General features: G+C 36.7%; 2 protein-coding genes across 2 annotated transcripts in view; one reads left to right on the top strand and one right to left on the bottom strand.

Annotated features, from left to right (window-relative positions):
• BTBD1 (BTB domain containing 1) overlaps positions 1-25,194 on the top strand; it is a 38,896-nt gene that overhangs the window by 12,367 nt on the left and 1,335 nt on the right. Inside the window, exons 2-7 of the mRNA XM_043985617.1 lie at positions 1,700-1,856; positions 9,628-9,733; positions 12,170-12,367; positions 15,187-15,379; positions 19,257-19,344; positions 24,734-24,880. Coding sequence (XP_043841552.1) covers positions 1,700-1,856; positions 9,628-9,733; positions 12,170-12,367; positions 15,187-15,379; positions 19,257-19,344; positions 24,734-24,880 — 889 coding nt within the window. The remainder of the gene's footprint in view (positions 1-1,699; positions 1,857-9,627; positions 9,734-12,169; positions 12,368-15,186; positions 15,380-19,256; positions 19,345-24,733; positions 24,881-25,194) is intronic.
• LOC122741820 (60S ribosomal protein L18a-like) lies at positions 23,254-24,459 on the bottom strand. Its single transcript, XM_043985618.1, has one exon. The coding sequence runs from the start codon at positions 24,380-24,382 to the stop codon at positions 23,855-23,857; it is 528 nt and encodes a 175-aa protein (XP_043841553.1). The 5' UTR covers positions 24,383-24,459; the 3' UTR covers positions 23,254-23,854.

Raw genomic sequence — 25,194 nt, 5'->3', positions numbered from 1 at the left:
GTTAGGATACGACAACACAAATGAAACATGTCTCCATTTTACAGCTTAAGGAAACCATGGTTCAGATCATATAGCTTTTAAATGTGGAATTTGCACCCAGGTTTTATTTGATCCTCACAGTAACCTTGTGAGGTGTATGTGCTATTACAGTAATCTTACTTTTATTTACAGATAAGAAGGCTCAAGGAATTTAAGAGATTTGTCTGTGGCCACATAGTAAATATTAGATGAAGCACTTGAACTGAGGTCTTTTTTGACTCCAGATCCAGTGCAATTTGTACTGCATCATGCCAGGTCATTCCTTACTTAGAAAACTTTAGCATCTAGATCTCCATTGCTTGGAGGATAAAATTAAAACTCCTTAACTTGACATTTAAGGCCTTCCACGATTTTGCTTCAAATTGCATTTTTCCCATTTAAAAACTTCTGAATTTAGGTAATGCCAAAAAAACCCAATTCCATATGCAAAGTAGAACATAAAAAGAGGACTATGTGTGAAACCATGAATGTCTATTATATACAACTTGCTTTTTAAAAATAAGTATATCATAAATTACACATTACTTTAAAAGTTGTCCTGCTTGTCTTTTCCCTCAGCATTTCCCTGTACTCCTGTTTGTGCATTTAAAAAATGCTTCAGTGACCTTCTTTGGTTTCTGTTCACATTCTTTGGACAGTACTATCACTAGCTCTGTCATCCCTCGTCGTCCCCCCCCCACCCCAGCAAACTATCTTTTCAATTCTTACTTCTTTCACTCTATTCTTCTTTATACATTCTTATGACTCAGCCCCACCAGACTGCTAGCTGTTCACCAGACTCAATATTGTTTACTCCTGCTTCTTTGCATTTGTGCAGGCCAGTACCAGGAATGTATTTCCTCCTCATTTCTGCATGTTAAAATTCTTCTCTCAAGGCTCTATTCAAGGACTACCTCCCTCCTCCATTAAACTTTTAGTAATCCCTTCAACTGCAAATGTTCTCTCCCTCCTCAGATGTTAATTGGGCTCTTTGGATCTTTGCTTTGTCCACTATCACCTTCTACCTTGTATTATATACTATATACATGTACATATTCATAACTGTATACAATTCTAATAGATTGTAAGCTTCTAGAAGGTAAGGACTATGCCATTTTGATGCTTTCTATTTATAGTGCCTAGCACATAGGTATCTAATAAACGTCTATAGAATTGAATTGCTGACTGAATTGAATATGCTGACAGTATAACTTCCATTATGTATGTGAACAGACCTTATATATGGACATACAGTCCTATCCATCTTCATAGCTGCTAGGGACAGTGTTCATAGTGATAACCCTAGTTATCCATGAAAGTTTAAATAATAGCATATCCTGATAACTGAAGTGAAGAAGGGAATAATACATTTTCAATAGGTTTGAATAAAATATGGTTCAACATTTTTAAGTTTGGACACTTAAAAGGAAAAAAATTAAAGTATCTGGAAATTCACTAATATGGAAGTGCTTGAAGATGATACACCTGAAGATGGAGCAGATTAAGGATATTTGTTACCTATATTAGTATATTAGGCTTTTGATTCCTTATAACTTTGTCAGCTCTTGTCCACTATGAAGTATATTATTACTTATTAATTAAATATTACTGGTTTTTAAAATCCTATCATACTAATGGGCCTGTTGATGACAATGTCTCCATTTTTGAAATTGTTTTCCAGATTTCTTTATTCAGATGAAGTTCAGATTGGTCCAGAAACAGTCATGACAACTCTTTATACTGCTAAGAAATATGCAGTCCCAGCTTTAGAAGCACATTGTGTGGATTTTCTCACTAAACATCTTAGGGCAGATAATGCCTTTATGCTTCTCACTCAGGTAAGTAATTTTTATTTAATAAAGTTGTGTTAGCATACTAATTCAGTATTTTGAAAATCAGTGGTGTGACATTTCACCACTCAGTGGAATGTCTTGACTGAATGTGATATGCCATAACTGAAAAAATACCTTCCATGACAATCACAACACCAATATAACAAACTGATATACACCATCCAAAGCTTTTCAGCATGAAAAGGACTTTCCAGAGCTTATGTTCTGCTGGCATGCTCTTCATGGACCCATGGTAATCTTTCTACCATGTTGAGGCGTCAGAGTAGGACTAGGTGAGTGATTTGTCCAAGTGCCATTACTGAGACTAGGACACCAGTCTCTTAACACTCTAGTTCAGGGTTTTTCAACTATATCTCAAGTTGATGATGTTTTGAATAGAAAATTTTTCTGACTTACTGCAGTGTCCAAGGAATTCATCACTTAGTATTTATCACCATTCTACTGCTGCTGAGTTTCTCCATACTTACTGAGGCTGGTCCTTGGAAAACAGACATAGTCTATTACTAGGCTTGTACTTGGAGCCTTTCCATTGATGTTAGATCCAGCCAGATCTTGTGTTCTGCTCCATCGCCTTCTGGACTACAGGGTTACTTCCATACCATGATAGGGGCATCCAAAGGCATTGGTCCCTAGGTAGTATCAATAGGTCTAGGGAAAAAAAAGAGCTGGCTACTAGCACATTGTATGGACACCTTATTAAAAATTCATGAAACATTTGAACAGAATTGCATGGGATGTGAAGCCATGGATAGGTTGAAATTTCACACTGTAGGGAGGTCTTATATTGATGAGATAATAGATTCATGGAAGTGTTGAAGTAAACAATAAGTGAGCCAGTTTGACTAGAACATAGAATATTTGCAGGGAAAACATAAGTGTGGAAAGGTGGATTGGAACCAGACTGTGATTGTATTTAAATACCAAGCGGAAAAAGTTTGTATTTTATCCTAGAGCCAGTAGGAAGTCATTGAAGCTTTTTGAGCAGGGGATGGACGTGGTCAGACCTGTGCTTTAGAAATATCAAGTGGGCAGCCATGTGAAAGATGGTTTAAAGAGGGGAAAGGCTTGAAGCAGGAAGACAAATTAGGAGACATGCAAGATGTAGTAGAGGTAGAAATGATGGGACAACTACTGATTGGATATGGCAGGTGAGGGAGATTGGGGAGTTGAGGTTACAAACTTGGATTACTGGAAAGATGACAGAACTAGGCAAGTTCAGAAGAGAGAGGGTAGATTTTAGGGGGAAAATAAAAAGGTTTTTTTTAGACATATTGAATTTGAGATGCCATGGGGATATCCAGTTAGAAATGTCCAGTAGGCAGGTTATCTCTAAGTCTGAAGCCCAAGATATAAAATTAAGAATACACATAAAGATTTTTGGAGTCATTTTCATAGAGATAATTGAATCTATGGGGAAAAAAATGAGATCATCAAAAGCAGAGGTGCTTAACTTTTTTTGTGTGATGGACCTGTTTGGTAAAGTCAAGGTCTCCTTCTCAAAATGTTTTTAAATCCATAAGTGGAATCCATAGGACTGCGAAGGAAACTAATTATATTGAAATAGCTATTTTTTTAAAGTTTACAGACTCCAGGTTAAGACCCCTTGAGCTAGAGAGAGAAGAGAAAAGGTCACAGGACTTTACCCATAATTAGATGGAGTAAGAGTAGCCAGACAGGGAGGGTGAGAACTAAGAAAGAACAATGTCACAGAAACAAAAAGAGGAGAGGAGTGTTTGACAATGTCATGTTCTGAAGGAAGAGTACTGAAAAAAAAGACCATTTGAATTTGGCAATTAATAAATCATTGGTAATTTTGGAGAGAAGGGTGGCAGCTAGGTGGCAGAGGCAGCTAGGTGGCCAGTGAATAAAGTACCGTCCCTCGATTCAGGAGGACCTGAGTTCAAATGCGGCCTCAGACACTTGACACTTACTACCTGTGTGACCCTGGGCAAGTCACTTAACCCCAATTGCCTCACCCCCCCCCCCAAATTTTTTTTTGAGAGAAGGCAGCTAGGTGGTACAGTGAATAGAGTGCCAGGCCTGGAGTCAGCAAAACCTGAGTTAAAATCTGGCCTCAGAAACTTACTAGCTTTGTGACCCTGGCCAAGTCACTTAACCCTGTTTGCCTCAGTTTCTTCTATAAAATGAGCTAGAGGAGAAAATGGCAACTATTTTTGCCAAGAAAAACTCAAATGGGGTTGAAAGAATCAGACACAACTAATTGGTTAAACACAGTTTGGAGAGAGTAATTGTAGTTGAGTTACGATGTCAAAAATGAGATTTCATGTGATTGAGAAGTGAGTGAGTGGATAGGAAGTAGAGGCAAGAGGCACATTAGGGGTTTAGTCGTGAAAGAGAGGTAAGATGTAGAATGATAGCTTGAGGAAATGTTAGAATCCAGTCAATTTTGGCTTTTGCTTGTTTGTTTGTTTTGATAGGAAGATATGGGCATTGAAGAAGGTAGTAGATAATAAGAAATTTAATATTAGAGAGGTATGATTGCAGGGGTACAATCTGCCTGACAAGGTAATAGGATATATAAGATGAAGGGTACAAATAGTGAGGTTGGGCCTTGCTGAGGAAAAAGGGCCACCTCTCTGTCCCAGTAAAGTAGGAGAGAATGGGTGGGTTTTAAAAAATTAAATAATAAACATTTTTATTTAAAGTTTTGAGTTCCAAATTTTATCTCTCCTTCCCTCTCTCTTCCTCCCTCCCTGAGGTGGTACGCAATCAGATATAGGTTATACATGTGCAATTATGTAAAACATTACCATATTAGTCATTTTGTATAAGAAAACTTGAATAAAAGAAAAAATGAAAGAAAGTGAAAAATAGCATGCTTCAGTTTGTGTTCAATCAATATCAGTTTTTTCTTTGGAGGTGGATAGTATGTTTTATCAATAGTCTTTTGGAATTGTCTTAGATCATTTTATTATTGATAATAGTTAAGTCTTTCACAGTTCTTCATTAAACAGTATTGCTGTCACTGTGCACAGCGTTCTCCTGGTTCTGCTCCCTTCACTATACATCAGTTCGTACAAGTTTTTCTAGACCTTTCTGAAATCATCCTGCTTGTCATTTCTTTTAGCACAATATTGTGAATGGGTGTTTTAAGATGTAGAGTAGTAAAAAAGAGGGTGCTTAAGGTGACTAGATCTCTTTTTCTCAGTAAGGGAGTGAGGTCTTTTGTAGAGGTGGAATGGGGAAGAGGGAATAGTGCAGGTCTGTAGTCCAACTCGGTTTTCCATTAGCTTTAAAGTTCGATCTTACAGTGGAACATGGGAATTTTTCTTCTATATTCTTTCTGGCATTTGTGCTAATTTAAGTCTTAATACTATAAAATTTAGTAATAGAAAAGCTGAGTTTTGTCATTTGGGAAGATCTTTATTAACCTGAGCCCTTGTATAAGTAAGTTTAAAATCCTATGTTTGTAAAGCATGGCTTTGTTATAGAATCATAGGCTAGAGCAGTCAGAAGGGACTTCAGAGATCATCAGATTTAGCCACTCCATTTTTACAGATTAAAAAAAAAAACAACTTGGCCAGGTTAAATGACTTGCCCAAGGTGACATAACTATTTAGGCATGAAACCAGGATGAGAATCTAAATCACTAATCTTTTCACAATACCAACACTGCCAATGTGAAATATTTGAGGACTATAATTGGACAAAGAAAGTAAGAAAGGTACCTTTCTTGAGGAGTTAATATGTTTATATCATTTCTGTATTTGTCAGTTTTGCTTGAACATAACTTTATAGGTATTTTATACCTGCAAACCTTAAATTAGTATTTCTCAAAATAAGATCCAGTGACTATTGGTAGCTTGTGAGCAGGTTTCTTGTATGTACTGTTTTTACTGCAGTAATTTCTGTAGATTTTTTTGCAGCATGAATTAATTCAAGGTATGTGGGATTATATGCCTTTCCTAAAGGCCTGCTCTTTTTGTTTGGTTGGTTGTTTTTTTGTTTTTTTTTTTGTGGGGCAATAAGGGTTAAATGACTTGCCCAGGGTCACACAGCTAGGAAGTGTCAAGTGTCTGAGGACAGATTTGAACTCAGGTCCTCCTGAATCCAGGGCCGGTGCTTTATCCACTGTGCCACCTAGCTGCCCCCGACCCTGAGTTCTTGAAGGCTATGTCAACTATTCATAAACTCTGATGGTGGGTTCTACTATTAGGTTTTGAGTATGGGCCAAATGACAGACTGTCATCTTCAGACCAGCCTAGCTAAATGCAGATAGGTTCATTATTAGAAGATTCATTTCTCTTACTCTCCACCCTACCCCTTCCAATGAATTTTTTTGGATATTACAACCCATAAGAAAGTTTGGATTGTGATCAGCATCAGTGGAGGAAGTATTGGCACCTATAAAATCAACAACCAATTATTGTCAAAGTTAAACATTATATGAATTAATTTACTTTTGCTACTTATTTTTTAAAAAATCACCTTATTGGGGCAGCTAGTTGGCATAGTGGATAAAACACCAGCCCTGGATGGAGGAGGACCTGAGTTCAAATCTGGCCTCAGACCCTTGACACTTACTACCTGTGTGACCCTGGGCAAGTCACTTAACCCCAATTGCCTCACCAAAAAAAAAATCACCTTATTGGTATCTTCTTCAGAATTAATGACACCAATTAATTGATTTTTATGAAGGTTGTTTTACAATGGCAAGTGGAATCTATTTGTGGTTTCACCCTGTCATCATTTTTCTTGGATTGAAAAAATAGTTTCCAAACCACTCCCTCCTATGAATATAATTGAACAAGAAAAAATTGTTTAGTTAGGAAAGGTGCTGGTGGCTTTTATTTGAAAACAGATTCAGATTATAGTTGAATTGGCTAAATAAAGCCAAATAAAATTTCCTTCCTTTTGTATATGTCTCCTTTTAAACCAAGTTGAAAGTGTTTAAAAAACAACAAATAAGTAAAAATTAGTGAAGCCAGGTAATGTTCTCTGTCAAATAGCTCAGCATCAGTTGTTTTCACAAAACCTTATATAAATACCCATATGCAACCCCCCCTTTTGGAGTACAAATATGGTTGATGATTAGTAGGACTATATTTTTACAAAATTGACAAATTAAAAAAATTGGCTTTAATATCCTCATCTTTTCCTTGTTTTCCCCCTCTAAAATGTTATCTTATTTTTATTGGTATATTTTGTTCTTTTATTTGTTTCTGAATATATTCCTTCCTCTTCTTTTACCCAAGCAGCCTATACCTTGTAACAGAGAATTAAAAAGGAAACGAAGAAAAAACAGTCCAGCAAAACTAACCAATCCAATGATAGTATCTGACAGTATATATAGTATTCCATATCCATAATCTGCCCCCCTCCCCTCTGCAATGAAATGAGGGACCACTTTTCTCCTTTTTGAATCCTTTTCTTCCCAGGAATAGACACTCCCAAATCTCTAAAGTTCTTCCTCTCTGTTAACCCCTTTTGTTCTTATTAAAATAGGAAAGTGTCTGTTAATCACTTGTTATTTGCATTTTAGAGCAAATAACTTTTAATTGTTCTGATACCTCAACCAAGTAGTAGTATTTTTTTTTTCAGGGTAGTGAGGGTGAAGTGACTTGCCCAGGGTCACATAGCTAGTAAGTGTCAAGTGTCTGAGTCTGTATTTGAACTCAGGTCCTTCTTAATCCAGGGCCGGTGCTTTATCTACTGTGCCACCTAGCTGCCCCAAGTGTTACATTTTAAGCCTTTCATGTTTAATTTCAGAATTTCAGCCTTTAGCGTGTTAGAGGAAGAAAAGTATATTTTTGAACACCCCGAAGGAGGAGAGGTCCTGAAATTGTTTTACTTGTTAGGCTGGTGCTCTAGGCAAATTTAGACATTTTGAGATTATTTGTGAGGAACAGGGTATATCTTTGGTTTCTCTTCCCCAGAAATATCCTCTTCCCTCAGAGAGCTTTGAATTATTGACTGGCTACTAAGGACAGGGAACTGTATATTTCATTGTCATCTGCCTTATCTAATCCATAGAATCTCCCTTGTTTTAGCCACAGGTCTACCTGTCAAATCCTTTCCTTTCTGTAAATCATTTCCTTGTTTTCTTGACTAGATAAAAAGATTGAGGAATTGTCTATATTTACCTGTAGATGAAGCTCTAGTTATGCATGAGACTGCCAAAGATGAAAATGTAGAGAGAAGAGAAGGGAGCCAAAGACAGAACCCTGAGTAACACTCACATTTTGGGTGCAGAAGGAAGAGCCAATGAAGGAAAGAGAAAATGAGCCATCAGATAGGAGGACCAGGAGAATTGAGTGTCCCCAGCCAGGGGAAAACAGTTTCAAGAAGGAAGGGGTAGGTCACTGGAGTCACCTGCTGCATAGAGTCCAGGAGGATGGTGATTGAGAGAAAGGCTGTTGAATTTGGTGATTTCTGAGAGCTTTTTAGTTTAATTCAAGGGAAGTCATATTGCAAGAGTTTGAGAGAGATGAGTGGGTGGAGAATTACAACTGTGTGTATATACTAATCTTGCAGAGAAGGTTTGGTTAAGTGAGGAGAGATTGATCAGGACCCAAGAAAGGTATTTTTGTTTTCTTTTATGGAAGGTAGTTTAGATCTGAGGATATTTGTAGGTAGAGGGGAAGAAGTCAGAGGGGTTAGAGTGAGTCCACAAGTAGAAGTGTTAATCTTGGAAAGGAGTAAAGATACCTTTCTCTGAAATAGGAGTATATTATAGATGTAGATCAACTTTAAGTCATAGTGGAGATGACAGATTTTATTTTGAGTATTCTTGTTTCAGGAAAGAAGCAGGGTCATCTGCTACAAATGAGGTGATGACATAAGAATGGAAAAATTTAGGAGTAGCTGCCATAGGAAGGAATGTGCTGGGAATCAATAAAGACTATAAATGGCCACAAGTAGTCCTAAAATGTTGGGTTTGAATATAATGATTGCAGAGCTATAAGTGAAGGGTCCAGTTGAGGTTGGTTAGAATGAATTTCTGATAGAGCCAATTAGCCTACTCAAAAGTAATATAACTTTAGTTTTATGAATATTTTATGATATAGGCTTCCTTGATTCAGACTGATTTTACTCTGATTTATTCCTAGTCGAGTGGAGTTTTGCTTTGTAGATTCTTGTGGATACTGTGTACCAACTTCATTTGTTTATTTGTTTAATCACCAAAGCTAGAAAAATAAATTTAGTATTTATTAGGTACCTATTCTGTATAGCACACAGTATGAGGCACATGTGGAGATTGGAAAGATTTGGAAACTTAGAGTTTGTTTTCTAGGAAGGGGAAATTGGTATTATTTACATGCAAGTTTAAATTTGCCCCTTTTTTTTTTTTTTGCATTTCCTTTTTGGATGTATGATTACAATGTACACATAGGCCCTCTGCACATAATGTAAATATAAAGGTGAGAAGAAAGAATAAAAACAATAAAGAGAAAACAAATATCTTTTTGAAAAGATTCAAGAATGGTAAGCATGCAGTGTTAGTGATTATTTCAAAATTAGTATTTAAAAAATATTTGAAGGAGAAACTTGGTTTAATAAACATTTTTCAAGTACCCACTAAGAGAAAGGCACTGTTTGGTGCTATATGTACTTAAAATACTGTAATGAACATATTTTTAAAGTCATACATAATTAAGATATTGATATAGACTTAAAACATTGGAATGAAAGCAAGTCATTGCTTTTGACATATTTGGTGTGACGTGTTTATTTGCAGTGTCAAATCAGAATATCTTTGGCCTTTAAGTAAAATAAGTATTTTTTATATGCTTAGGCTCGATTATTTGATGAACCTCAGCTTGCTAGTCTTTGTCTAGACACTATAGACAAAAGTACAATGGATGCAATCAGTGCAGAAGGTTTTACTGATATTGACATAGGTAAGTTATTTATTTTGAACTGAATTCATTTTGGGGGCATTACTGGGGGGGTGAGATGTCTCATATCAATTAATTAGAAAATTCATATAATTATATCCCTTTTAGTGCCAAAATTGAATTATTTTAATTAATTATTTTTATGGAAATGTGCCTAAAATATTATTTTACTGCCATCTTAAACATTTAGTCAAATCAACAAATACTAAGCATTTACCATATGCTAGTACCAATGCTAGGGGCTGTGAGGGATATAGAGAATATGGAAATAAAAAGTCCTTTGAAGGAACTCATTTTATTTGATGGAGGAAGATAGTAAATCATGTGCAGAGTTAAATAAGCAAAAATAAGTAACAGCGCAAGATAATAGAAGAGGTACCACAATTGTTTTTATCTGACTACCTCCCAAATAAATTGTACAGAAAATAATTGTTCTGAAAGTTCAGAAGGTCACATTCAACCCTAGAGATAGGATTTTATTAGTTTAGTTAAGGTTGGGGGTGGTCATATTTGAGGCAGATCTTGAAAGCCATCCTTCAAGAAGTGGATGGGTAGAGGACATGAGTGTCAGAATGTCAGGAGAAAAAAGCATAAAGGTAACAGTTAGAATGGCCTTACTAGAAAGAGGTGTTAAAAAGGTGAGTAGAGAGAATACTGAGTGGAGGCTACTGTCCAGTAGCAATTTGGTGTTCAGCATCTAAGTATTTGCCTTCAATTTTAGTAAGGGAGCTTTGCTGGGGAGAGAGCACAATTCTTTCTCTACCAAGCAGGATTACACAGAGAATACTGAACATAATTTAACCTTTTCTTGATGATATAGTAAGTTACCCTGTGAATATTTGTTCATTTAACTTAGGATCTGTTCTTACACTGTAATACATAATACACAGAAGTTATGCTTCTGTTTTTAAGTTTCAGTCTTAATTGTTGGGTATTTAGCTAATACTTCAGGCTATTGTCAGTGTATGCCTGTAGTAGCTCCCCTACACTCCATTTACTTTGCTACCTCTAATCTATTTTGGTCTGATTTTAGTTTAGCCTAGGAAAAAACAAGTTCAAGTTAAGTCAGTCAATAAGAGCCTTATTTGAGTGCATAGACTTTGGGAAGACTAATTTGGAATTTTTACTTTGAGGGCTTTGGGCTGTTTCAAAGTTTTAAAGTTCTCAGAAGTCTGGCATCTGAATAAATGGTGTTATTTAGCCATTTAGTAATGTTTACTCTGACTTTTATTTTAAAGTTCTTCTATCAGATTTTGCTTTAGAAAGGAGACAACAAATGTATCAGTAATGTAGCAAGTGTAATTTTAAAAATTTTTGATGGGTAAGGTTGTCTATAATATTTTAAAATCATTAGTGTACATGAAGGCAGGATTTGTAGGTCTTGTCATAGTAGTTTTCTATATAATGACATAATTTTTTAATCGTTTTTCATACATCTGTATCATAGAGTAAAATTTACAGTTCACAGTATTCAAGCAGCATAGTTTACTTGCATTAGTATTCAAGTGTGTGTTGGGGAGAGAATTAAGGCTTCAGTTATTGTGAATCTTACCACATATGTGGCTAGATTGATGAATGACAATTAAAAAGTAATTTTCTTTTGCTTTCTGTTACTGGGGTCACTTATCTTTGATAAACTTTTTGGTTGATTTCAGCCCGAATAGTAAATATAGCATATATGTCCTCCATTTAAATTTAGTTTGACATATTTTATATTGCTCAGATTTTAAGTGCTAAAACATTTTTCCATCCATATTTCTAAAATATACCCCTTACTTAGAAACAAGGTTTAGAAATCAGATGACCAAGCTGATCACAATAGTATCCAAAAGAGAGAGACCCTGAGCTCCTGAAGGTTTCTGTTATGAAAAAAGAGTGACTTGTACATGGACTTTAGGCTACATATTTTGCATAATCATAGAATAATAGTATCAGATTTAGAGCTGGAAAGAACCTTAAAGGTCATCCAATACAACTCTCTTATTTAAAGATGTGTAACTAAAACCAGGGAAATTGTGACTTGCCTAATATCACACAGGTAGGAAATGGCAGATAAGATTTTTTATACTTATTTCCATTTCTCAGCCATGTTCTCAATATGTCTCTAGTTAAATTACTTTGGGATAAAGGACATGCAGCAATACACAAATTGAATATACAGGGTGTTCCAAAAGCCATAGCGTAGTCTTAAGCTATTAAAGCTTAAAGCAGTTAAAGATGTTTAAACTACTAAAACATAAAACTGCACTAAGACTTCTGGGACACCCAAGTGACTTACATGAATTTTGTTTTTAATAACATTTTATTTTTGATGGCATATTTAAAACTTAATGTGCTTTTTATTGATTGGAAACTTGAAATCTTTTAAAATGATTATGTAATATTAAGTGTCCGATATTTTAAATCTAGTCTAAATTGGGTTTTGTGTCTTGCCTTTAGACACATTATGTGCTGTTCTGGAAAGAGACACGCTTAGTATTCGAGAAAGTCGACTCTTTGGAGCAGTTGTTCGTTGGGCAGAAGCTGAATGTCAGAGGCAGCAGCTGCCAGTGACTTTTGCAAACAAACAGAAGGTACTAGGAAAAGCACTTTCATTAATCCGTTTCCCACTGATGACTATCGAGGAGTTTGCTGCAGGTAAGGCACCATTTTGGCAGAAACTCTCAACATCATTTTGGTGGATGGACCAAGGGAAGTGGCCCTTTGGGTGAGGGTCCAGGGAAGCAGTGACAGCATGAGCAGGGGCAGGACACAGTAGCCTAAGCAAAAGCAGTCAGCAGTCACATATTGATCACCCTAATTAGAGCAGAAGTATGTGAGGAAAAGACATTGAACTGGAATTTGAGGCCTGAGTAGTCTTAATCAATAGTTAGATAAACCTGCCCAAGCTGCTTTCTCTCTCTGAACTTCTAGTTAATAACAAACCTCTGCTACTACTACCACCTTTAATCACACAAAGTACTGGGTTTGCTTTTCTTTTATACAATATTTTAATATCATTTTGTGATGTAATTATTTGTATGGTTAATCTTTTATTGAGTGGTTTCAGTCATGTCTGACTCTCCACCCATTTGAGGTTTTCTTTTTTTTTTTTTCTTTTTTTTTTTGGTAGGGCAATGAGGGTTAAGTGACTTGCCCAGGGTCACACAGCTAGTTAAGTGTCTGAGGCTGGATTCGAACTCAGGTACTCCTGAATCCAAGGCCAGTGCTTTATCCACTGCACCACCTAGCTTCCCCCAATTTGAGGTTTTCTTGACAAAGATACTGGAATGGTTTGCCATTTCCTTTTTCACCTCATTTTTACACATGAAGAACTAAGGCAAAAAGGATTAAGTGACTTGCCCAGGGTCACACAGCTAAGTAAGTGTGTGAGGCTGGATTTTAATTCAGGTCCTCCTGATTCCAGGCCTGCCACTCTATCCACTGTGTCACCTACCTGCGCTATGATTAACCTATTCCTTTCTAAATTGTAAGCTTTAATAGAATTAGAATAGTGTTTTATTTATTCTTTGTCTACCAACACCCAACTTAGTACTGTAAAATATGTATGTAAAAGATACTTATTGAAACTGAAGCCCAAAAGTATAGATACTTGATCTAGGCTACTCATAGCCAAAGCAACCTGTGGCTTTCTAAAATCAAAGAATGTTTTTCAATCCTCTGAAGCTTCAAAGTGAATTCTAGTTAATTCTGGCAGTATATCAACATTGTGTATAATCTAAATAGAGGTTTGTAGCAGATTAAGTAGTTATATGTGCTTTTAAATACTATACTCTTTATGTTAACACATAAGAAGTAATTAACATTTAATAAAATCAAAGGGTCTCCTAGATGGCTCAGTGAATACAGTGCTGGGCCCAGAATCAGGAAGACCTGATTTCAAATCTGGCCTCAGATACACACTAGCTGTGTGACCCTGGGCAAGTTACTTAACCTCTTTCTGCCTTAATCCAGTGGAGAAAGATATGGCAAACCATTCCAGTGTATTTGCCAAGACAATTCCATATGCAATCATGAAGAGTCAGACATGACTGAACAACAGCAAAAATCATAGTGTTACTTTAACAGATTCCTGCTCTGTAACAAGAAAAAAAATGCTTGAGCAATACCAAAAGTCACAGTGATCCCATCTAAGAGTGACATTTAAACTTCATAGAATTTATCATCTTACAGGGGCAAAATCCCTGCACCGATAACTATCATACTTGATGAACACATTAGAGAAATACAAAGTTTTATGTAATATCTCAGGTTTGAGGAAAAATCCTTATGGACTGGGGGGAATCAAGAATGCTTTGTAAGGGAAGTAATATTTGAATTTAATTTAAAGGATGTGTGGGGATTTAACAAGTAAAGAATGGCCAAATCATAGACATGAGGCCCTGTGGTTGAATTGCATTTGAAGACAGGAGACTTGAGTAGTTCCAGCTCTACTGCTTGCTAGTCATGTGACTTTAGACCAGTCACCTAACCTTTGTGGGCCTCCCAGTTTCAAATCCTAAAATCCTATGAAGTTCTAGAAAATTGACTATTTTTATATTTGGAAATTCTTGTGCATTCTAAATCATAATTTAAAAGACTATAAGTAGGGACCGCTAGGTGGCGCAGTGGATAGAACACTGGCCCTGGAGTCAGGAGGACCTGAGTTCAAATGTGGCCTCAGACCCTTGACACTTACTAGCTGTGTGACCCTAGGCAAGTCACTTAACCCCAATTGCCTCACCCCCAAAAGGACCATAAGTGGAATTTTAAAAAGATATACCAGGGCAGCTAGGTGGTGCAGTGGATAGAGCATTGGCACAGGAGTCAGGAGGACCTGAGTTCAAATCCAGGCTCAGACACTTGACACTTACTAGCTGTGTGACCCTGGGCAAGTCACTTAACCCTCATTGCCCCACAAAAACCAAAAAACGAACAAACAAAAAGATATACCACTATTACTCCATACTTGACCATTATGAAAGAATAAATGAAGAATGATAGAATGATGGCATAGACAGGATGGAAGTAATGAAACTAGGAGGCTGTTTCTGTTTCAGTTCCATCTCCCTAATTTCCTAGTAATACTTTATAGCTTCTTCTTTGTCAGCTGTGAATATCTTGTTTATTCCTGATAGAGCTTTCTGTAATTTCTTTTTAACATGTCTCATCACTTTCTGGTATCTTAATTGGCCACCTCTTTTGCATATTTTTAATAATTTTATGCTTTTAATATGAATTTGCTTAATGCAAAAAAAAATAATTGTTTTTCCTGACATTGGATTATAGGTTAAGAGCTTTAAGGGACCAAGGAATTTAGAGATAATATAATTGAACCTCTTCATTTTATAGATGAATGTCTTTCTCTTGTTGTTGGATTGGGTTTTGCAAATCAATTTTAACCTCATAAAGTTCAGTGCTTCAAAGTGAATTTTTAAAACAAATAATTTTTTATTGAAGTTTTTTCCCCCCCACAGGTCCTGCTCAATCTGGAATTTTATCAGACAGAGAAGTGGTAAATCTCTTCCTTCATTTTACTGTCAATCCTAAACCCCGAGTTGAATACATTGATCGCCCAAGGTGCTGCCTCAGGGGAAAAGAATGCAGCATCAATAGATTCCAGCAAGTAGAAAGTCGTTGGGGTTACAGTGGAACAAGCGACCGAATTAGGTATCTGTCATAGTGTGATATTGCAGAGGGGAAAAAGACAGCTTTAATGTTGAACTGAAGATAGTTGGAGGAAGATATGATGATGATTTTTTTATGCTCTATTATATCTTACTTTCAAAAATCACTAGACTTGACCAAGGCTATTCAACAAATCACTGAGGTGATTGTAATCCAGATTTCCCTTAATTAATGTGTCTCTATTTAGGCCTTCTAAGAAATAAGGTGGAGGGGCATCTAGGTAGCGCAGTGGATAGAGCACAGGCCCTGGATTCAGAAGGGCCCGAGTTCAAATCTGGCCTCAGACACTTAACACTTACTAGCTGTGTGACCCTGGGCAAGTCACTTAACCCCAATTGCCTCACCAAAAAAAAAAAAGAAGAAGAAGAAGATGGAAATCTTGGAGAAGGGCAGATTTCCCAATTTTCAAAAAAGGAGGAGAATGGAGTATGTAGACTATAAACCCATGAGTTTGACTGTATTTCTGGGCAAAATTCTAGACCATATTATTAAAGGAATACTTAATGATTATCCATCAAAGAATTAGCATATTTTCATCAAGAACAGTTTATGCCAGATGATTTCTTTTTTCAACATGATAACTAATCTGGTAGATCAGAAGAATCCTATAGATACAATTTACTTAGATCCTATCAAAGCACTAAAGTCCTTCCTGTTCTTCTTTTGGAATAGATGGAAAAATGTGGTTTAGATCCTAGCTTCTTAAACTGTGGGTCATGCACCCATATGGGGTTTATTTCTGATAGAACTTTCTCTAATTTATTTTTAACATGTCTCATTACTTTCTGGTATCTTGAAACAGGAATAGGGCTGTCTACTTAACTACATCTAGAGTGTATTGTGTTTCATTCTGTGTATTACATTGATAAGTTAAGGAATGTCTAGAAGGGCTTACCCAGGATGGTAAAGTACCTTAAATCCATGCCATATGATGACAATCATAAAAAAAAAACCCTTGGGAATATTTATTTTATGAAGAGAAAATTTAGGCAGGTGGGGGTAAGAATAGCTGTCTTTTTAAGTGGTTGAAGGTCTGAAATGTGAAAGAGTAAACAACTTATTATTACAAATTATAAAATGCACTTCTTTCTCTGAGAAATCAAATACATGGGTATAGAATATTACCTAGATTGTCAGATGTGGCTACTTTTTTGAAAGGGTTTGGCCAATTTTAAAAAAATGTATGTTATGAGGGAGGGTATGATGGACAAAAGAAAGAAGGTTTATTGTAAATAACCAGTGTCAAAAAGAAAAAGTATCAGTTAAAAAAGGTAATAAAATACTAATGGGGGAAAAACACTAACTTCTCAACAATTAGCAATATCCAGTAGTGAAGTGGATGCCTCTGAAAGTACAGGGTTCCTTCTCATTAGATAGGTGTTTTAGCAAAAGTTGAGTGGCTGCTTTTTGAGTTTGTTTTAGAGATGAATTTTTTCAGGGATTGATTACACTAAATGGTCATTCTAGGTCCCTTCCAAATCTGAAATTCTGTGAGGTATCATGAAGACCAAATTAAGGACAGCAATAGTCCATGTTCACATAGCACTTTGAATTACAAAGTACTTTCACATCTAGTTTTTTTGTTTGTTTTTTGACTTTCACAACACCCCTGTGAGATGGGTACACAAAAGAAAGCTTACCTAGATTGCTTGAGTCCTTCTGTAACGTGGGCCCTCCATGAATGAATGGCTACAACTGCTGGCATGTATTCTAGATTTTAATTGGTATAATATACTACTTCTATAGGTTTGTTACTAATTAGTATTACAAAACAGAATTGTATTGAGGGTGATCTTTTTAAGTGCATAGGCATTGCATGGAAAATACCTCAAAAGAATTTTTTAGAGTATGACTGAAAGAAGTACAAGATGGAAACTCTGTGGTGTGTCCTATAGAGTTGTATCTTCATTTCATTTTGCATATGCTTTGTTGAAATCTGAAAGCAGAAAATCTAAAAATGTTAAAATCTGCCACTAAATATTCGAAGTCAGACATTGGAATTTTTAATGATCACATTTCTTTATTCCTTTAGACATTTTGTTTCATTTTATGTTCATACATGACTGCGTCATATCTCCAGCCCATATAGGAAGCTCTATAATAAATAGATCATCAATCCCTGCACAACACTGTGATTTGTTAAGATGTATACATTTAAGCCTTTTTTAGTTCAAATAGCTGGATGGTGAAGTGAGTTTATCTAGTAATTTTATCATCTGGTTAACTGAGATAAGTGATTCTCAAACCATGGCTCCTTGAAACCTGAAAATGCTGTGTTAGAATATTATATATATATATATATTATATATACCTCCCTTCTTTGCAGTGGTAGACAATAAATATGTTGGTTAGTTTTGTTGAATTATTCCTCCCCCCCCCCTTTTTATACTATGTTATAAGGGATGGCTATCTGGAGAGGGGAAAGAAACTATTAATTTAACTATTTTCTTAGAGAAAAAAAAATACGAAAAAATCTATCTTGCCTTTGAAATTATCTCTCTGACCTAGGTGACTTTGGAGTTAAAGTATATAGTAGTCTCATTAAAAAAAATTACACAATGAGAGAAAACTTAATTACAAAGCCCAGGTGAAAGCTGATTAACATTTTGCTTCACCAAACAGAACATTTTATTTTTCAAACAGATTATTTAAGTATTCACTTAAAATGTCAAGGAATCATTTTCCTAAAATCATTCAGTCCTTGTTCAGTCATTCCCTCCAAGTATTCTCCATTACATCTGGTCAGAAGTAAATTCTAGCTAGATATTTCTTTCAGAAAGGTCTTCCTTCTCTTGGTTTCATCATTACTTAATTCTGGGCAAAGTATGAGGAAAGAGGATGCTGCTTTTATGTAGATTACACAAGGGCCTCTTGCCCTGTTAGGTTATTGGCTTAATTGTGTCTTTCAGAAGAACAGAATTCCTTCCTGAATTTTCACCCATTTTTCTCTAGGAAAATGGTTGTTAGGCCTTTGGTAAGGGTGAATAGGATTTAGTGCAGGGCATTTTTTTTAAGAAGTATTATTGGGGTAGCTAGGTAGTGCAGTAGAACTGGCCCTGGATTCAGGAGGACCTGAGTTTAAATCCAGCCTCAGACACTTGACACTTAGTAGATATGTAACCCTGGGCAAATCACTTAACCCCAATTGCCTCACCAAAAATAAAAAATAAAAAGAAATGTTATTGGGGGGGCAGCTAGGTAGCACAGTGCTTAGAGCACTGGCCCTGGATTCAGGAGGACCTAAGTTCAAATCCAGCCTCAGACACTTAACATTTACTAGCTGTGTGACCTTGGACAAGTCACTTAACCCTCATTGTCCCGAAAGAAAAAAAAAGAGTATTATTAAGTACCAATAAGAGTTTCTTCATTCAGGTAAGTTAAAAAAGGAATTCAGACTAGAGAAATATTTCTTAATATTTTTATCTCTAGGTATCTATGCTCTCATTCTGTTCCTCTCCTTCTCCATGGCACCCAGGCTAGAAGTGTAACAACTATTCACAAGCCTAATACCACTACTGATTGGCACAGGAGCCAATCTGCTTTCCTTCCAGCCCGGGCCCCTGAGATAAATAGTTCTTTCCTCTTTAGGCAGCCTGGTTGCCAGGACTTAATGTGGATGTTGATCACCTTAGCCAACTGCAGCTTGAAACTCCTAAACTCAAGTGATCTGTCAGTCTCAAGTTACCTGATAACAGGGTTACAGATGTGTGCTGCCATACCTAACCATTCTTAATATTTCTAAAAGGGGGCAAGGGGAGAGGGTTAGTGTGCTTTCACCGTATTAGATCTTATTACTCTGGGTCATCACTTACTGATTTTAATAAAACCATTTACTACTGATTTTATTTTATTTTTTCAGATTCACAGTTAATAGAAGAATCTCCATAGTAGGATTTGGGTTATATGGTTCTATTCATGGGCCCACAGATTATCAAGTGAATATACAGGTACCCCTTTTTTCTGTATAAAGTACTTTAATGGATACTTGTGTATTTTTATAATGAGTTTGTGACAAAACCCCATTTTAAAGGAAACTACTATATTTGATTACATTTACAAAATTATGTATACTACTTCAGACTATCTTCTGTTAAACATATGAAGAAAAAATGTGTATGGCCATTTCGAATATTATTTTATGAGATGCTAGGAGCAGACTAAAGACTGAGGAAAAACAGCAATTCCAGTAGAGCTCACAGAGAGATGCTAATTCTTTTAGAGACTACTAACTTTTAGAGACTACTTTATTCTAAAGGGATTCATTTAGATGAATAGAACCTTAGAGGTGGAAAGAGAATATCAAGTCTAACCTTCCCAGAAGAGGAATCCTCACAAGGTTATTTTGCCTTTCTTTAGAATTCCAGTGATGGGTAGGTAGTTCACCACCTCACAAAGCATTCCATTTGGTCTTTTACTAGCTTAGTTTAAAAAAATTCTCCTGTCTTAGCTGGATTCTCTGTAGCAACAAAGAACAAACCTAATCCCTTTTGCACAGAATCCTGAAAATAATTTTCATTTTTCATACCCATTCCTTCTTTGTTCTTTCTATTGTCCCTATAGTTTAGTCCTTTGTTATCTCTTGCCTAGACTCTTGGAATGACTTCCAAACTGTTCTTCCCACTCTCCAATCCATTTTGTGTCGCTGACATTAATTTTTCTAAAGTACTGGTTCATCAATGATTCTCTGCTTAAAAATAATCAGTGGGGGCAGCTAGGTGGCGCAGTGGATAGAGCACCGGCCCTGGAGTCAGGAGTACCTGAGTTCAAATCCAGCCTCAGACACTTAACACTTACTAGCTGTGTGACCCTGGGCAAGTCACTTAACCCCAATTGCCTCACTAAAAAAAAAAATCAGTGGCTACTTATAAAATAGTTTAAGCAGAGCTTATCATTCCAAATACTACACAACAGAATCCCAATTTGTTTTTCCAGCTTTATCTTTCCTTACCTTTATATTTACAGAGTATATTCTAGACAAATTGTATTTATTCACTGTTACCATTCGTGTGCCTTTTTACCAGGATATTTTCTCAACCTCATTTTCCTTAGCTAAAATGCAGGGATTGGACTAATTTGCCCCTTAAGTCCCTTTTAGCTCCAGATCTGTGATCCTATTGCTGGAATGCCCTCTCTTCCTGCCCCCATTCCTCCCCCCCCCCCAATTTTTTTGTTTTTTGAAAGGCTACCCGTCTTTCTCTGATCCCCTCCAAACTAGACACATTGGTTCAACATTTATTAAAAACACTTTTCAAAGAACTGTGATAGCTATGCAAAGTTTAAATTAAACATTTTTTTGCTTTCATTGAGCTGAGTTTATAGTATGTTAAGGGAAATAAGATACAGACAACTATAATAACAAAAAATTATATAACTGCAAAAAGAGGTTTAAAATAAAATTCTATGAGAAGTATAGAGAAGGAAGATCCATTACCACCTTGGGATAGGGGGGGAGTAAGAATGGGATTCAGGAAGGTGGCATTTAATTTGGGCTTTAAAAGGAGGGTAGGAATTGAATATTCAAGGAATAATAATCAGCTTAAGGAAAGTCACAGAGAAGGGAATTCATGTAAACCAGATTTCTTGAAACATAGAGTGTATGGAGGGAGGTGACATGAGATGGTCTGGAAAGGTAGAGTAGGACCAGATTTTGGAGGTCTTTGAATGCCAGACACAGGGTTTTGAACCAGTTGTTTAGGGGCATGAGAAGAATAATAACATTGATGACATTAAGCAGAGGAATGAGATGACCAGATCTGTTTCTTAAGCATAGAGGTATTTTAGAAGTTGTATGAAGAATGGATTATCAAAGGGAAAATGTAGAAGTAGGAAGATATGATTAAATGTTCCTTTCAGTAGTCCTTTTGGGTGGAAATGGGTAATATTTTGGGTGTTGATAGTAAAATGAGAGAGAAGATAGATGGGCCAGAGATTGGGAAAGTAGAATCAAGAAGACTTGTTAACTGATTGAGTATTGAAGATATAGTAGACTAGGTGAATGGTAGTGTCTCAGGCAAGAATATGTGAAAGGAGGAAGAAGAGCAGGTTCAAAGGCAAAGAGAATGAGGTTTTAGACATATTGAGTTTGAGGTGGCAGTAGGATATTTGGCTAGTTGTTCTGCAGGAAGTTGGAGTTCAAGGTTTGGATATCAGGAAAAAGTTCAGTACTTGAGGTATTAATTTTGAAGTAATTAAATTGGGAGTGAATGAGATTGCTAGAGAAGATGGTGTGTAAATAGTGAAGGAAAAGGGCCAAAAAACACACCCTTATCAGAAAGGTAGGAAGAAAACCAGAAAAGCTGAGGAAGCCTGCAGATGATGGAGTGAATGATCAGCTGTGTTAAAAGCAGTAAAGTCAAAGTGAACAAGAACTAGAAAAGGGCCATTGAATTTGGTGGTCATTCAGGGAGAATAATTTCTGTAGTGTTGAAAGTAGACAGCAGATTTGAGGGTTGAGACAAAAGAAAGAGGAACAGATTGGTAATGAGAAAAGTGGAGGCAGTCAGTATAGACAATATTTTCACGATATTTAATGGAAAAGGAGAAGAAAAGAGATGAGATAGTAGCTGAGTGGGCTAGCAGGGAAATATCTTGTTTCTTTTCTGAATTTAAGAGATCTGAGCATATTTATAGACAGATTGGAAGGAGACAGTATAGAGGAATGAGTGAGCTCTCCCTCCCTCCAAACTCACATAGTCTCTTATTTTCCCATAATTTATCCTCCATTGTGCTGTCATACTTGTCTTAATCCCATTACTAGATTATAAACCTCTTGATGGTAGATTGTTTTATTTAACTTTGGGTTTTTTGTTTTTTCAATGCTTTGCATTTAGTAGGTACTCTATACATTTTAAAATTCAAAGCTTAGTTCCCCCTAAGCCTTATGTGTTCTAGGCTAAATGTCCTCAACAAATCTGACAGATGTTAGCAACGTGATCATCTTATTTTGAACACGCATGAATAATATTTTTATCAATATGTGGTTGTTATTCTGTGATTCATGTATCATCCTTCCCCCACCATCTCCTACACTTAATGCAGTTTATTTTTTTAGCCCTAGTCAGTACTTTGTTTATCCCACTTAAGTTATATTGGTAATTTCATCCCTATCATTCCAACTTGTCTCTGTCTTTTTGAAGTTTGATTTTTTTTTCCTAAAATAATTTTGATCTTTCCAGTTAATTTTGTATTAACAAAAGGAACCGTTTAAAAATGTTATTGAGTACAAGTTAGACTAAATTTGCCTCAGGATTCTGAGAGAAGTTTGACATGTTTCAGGAAAGAAAATACAGGAATATATGACAGACTGGTGTCAGCTCTGTGCTTAAGGAAGAATATCTGTAACTTAGTTAATGTAACCTTAATTAATTTGAAAAGAAATCACAGCATAGCTCACATTCTAGAAACAGTAAAAATCTTGTTTGTGGTTCAGGGCATATTTACAGTTTTGTAAGGGCTGAAGATCAGAGTGCACTTCAGCAAAGCATTATCCCACTCATTACAGTGGCTTTTCCAAACCTTTCCAACCCTCCTCAAACTTCCCATGGCTCCTCCTCCCTCCACACTCTCAGCTGAGAACCATGCTTTGTTTCATTGGATAAAATGAAGCTATTTGCCAAGTACTCTTCCTCCCTTTCTCCTTATCCCACATCGCTCAGATACCTTCTGCCATTCTCTCCTTCTTCACCCCTGTATCACATGAAGACATGCCCTTTTTTGCCAAGTCAAACTTCTATGTGTACAAGTGATTGCATTCATTCTATCACCCTTTTCCAGTAGATTGCCTCCCTCTCATCCCTTCTCTCTCCACTTATCTTCATTCTCTCCTTGTCTGCTGCCTACAAATGTGTCATGTCTTTCCGAGCCTCAGAAAGACCTCTCATTTAATCTTCCCATCCCCACTAGCTGTCACCCCATAACTTTCCTCCCATTCTTCTACTTCTTTTCACTTTTTTAACTCTGTAGTCTGGCTTCTCACCTCATCATTCAATGATTCTGTGTGACCCTGGGCAAGTCACTCAATCCCAGTTGCCTTAAACATCTGGGAGCCATCTCTACTCATACTGATAAATGTCTTGCCAGTGGACCCAGATGGCTCTGGAAGAAAGAGTGAGGCCAGTGACTTTTCACAGTCCTCCCTCACTTAAATCCTCCTGATGTCATGGTCCTCATAGAGCACAAAGGACAAACAACCACCACCACCACCACAACAACAAATTGTAATTACCTTCTGAATCAAATAAAAAATTGTTTGGCTTTTCAAGACTTTCACAACCTGTCCCCTTCCTCCATTTCCAGTCATCTTACACCTTATTGTCCTCTATGTTCTCTGATCTAGAAAACTGACCTCCTTAGTGTTGCTGCCTCTCCTGATTCCCTGCTTTTAATTTTTGAATTTTTTTCCAATTGGGAGATTTATTTAAACAGACGAATGCAACATGGGCCTCCTTATCTTTGCACTTAGAAGAAGGTGTTGGGCCTCTTGGTAGTGAAGCATGGCTTGTGCTGGCGAGGCAGGACTCTGTGGGGCAGCGGGAACTTGATTTTGGAGTCATGGAACTGCTTGACTGCAGGCCGGCAGCACTTGCTGGCAGGAATTTCTTCCACTTTCATAATCTGGATGGAGTGGGCCCTGGAACGGTGATGGGCCCCCATATCTCGGTAGCACTGAGTGACAGCACCAGCAGTGGTCAGATCCCTGTACTCCCTGTACATGTTGTGGGTCCCACTCCTGGAATCGTAGCGCAGCCAGATGCCAAAGTTTTTCACCCGAAGAGGGGTCTTTTCAAAGACCTGTCCACAGTACACAATTTCTCCAGAAGACTTCATCTTTTTCAGTTGGGAAACAAAGTACCAGAATCGGGACTTTGCTACAACATGATTAGGGGCAAAGATCTGCATTTGATAAAGAGGTGGCACTGGACTTTTGGGAGTAGGCAGGCATCTTGCAACTAATTTATACTCTCTCAGGGTGCCCGAGGCCTTCATGGTGCTGCCACCTCAATCCCCACCAACCCACAAAAGGAAGTAATGCCAATTCCGTGCTTTTTAACTGGCTGTTCCCCGTGCCTGCAACTCTTACCACCATCATCTCTTGTCTACTGACTTCCTACAGATTCCAACTAAAATCCCACCTTCTATAAGAAGCCTTTCTGTATCTTTTTTTGTCTTTGGAGTATGAAAAGTAGAAATTAAGATATAGAGGTTCGCCCAGTTTTAGCACTTAGTTTTGCAAACAGGTGTAGTTTTCCAGTTTATTTCTATAACCAGTCTGCTTTGGGAACTTTTTATTGCTTCCCTGAAGTAGTTTATATCTAATTTTCTTCTTTCTTATTACAGATAATTGAATATGAAAAAAAACAAACTCTGGGACAAAATGATACTGGATTTAGTTGTGATGGGACAGCTAACACTTTCCGAGTCATGTTCAAAGAACCTATAGAAATCTTACCCAATGTCTGTTATACAGCCTGTGCAACACTCAAAGTAAGATTTTTTTTTTAAGAATGCATAATTTTATACATTAATCTGGGCTCACTGCTAAAATTTTTGTATCTATTATTTTATTGGAAGCAGCTTTCAGACATAAATTGGTATTACTGAATAGTGGGAACCTTTCTAGGTAGAAAAAAGACTGGAGAAAATTATTCTTTTTCCTGTTTTCAGGACACAAACTCAGATCTATAACTGACCTTTCATGAGGGAATCCTTTGTTATAAATGAGAGATAAGACAAAATAGCGGGATATTCATGTTCTTCCAAGTGATGATCAGGTTTTCTTCTGTTTCCAAGAAGAGGTT

Source organism: Dromiciops gliroides, chromosome 2 (assembly GCF_019393635.1).
Source record: "Dromiciops gliroides isolate mDroGli1 chromosome 2, mDroGli1.pri, whole genome shotgun sequence".
NCBI lineage: Eukaryota > Metazoa > Chordata > Mammalia > Microbiotheria > Microbiotheriidae > Dromiciops > Dromiciops gliroides.
This window is presented reverse-complemented; position numbering and strand designations above follow the sequence as displayed.

Bases quoted from the DNA above. Each gene is read 5' to 3' on its own strand.
- LOC122741820 (XM_043985618.1), bottom strand. From the start codon at position 24,382: ATGAAGGCCTCGGGCACCCTGAGAGAGTATAAATTAGTTGCAAGATGC.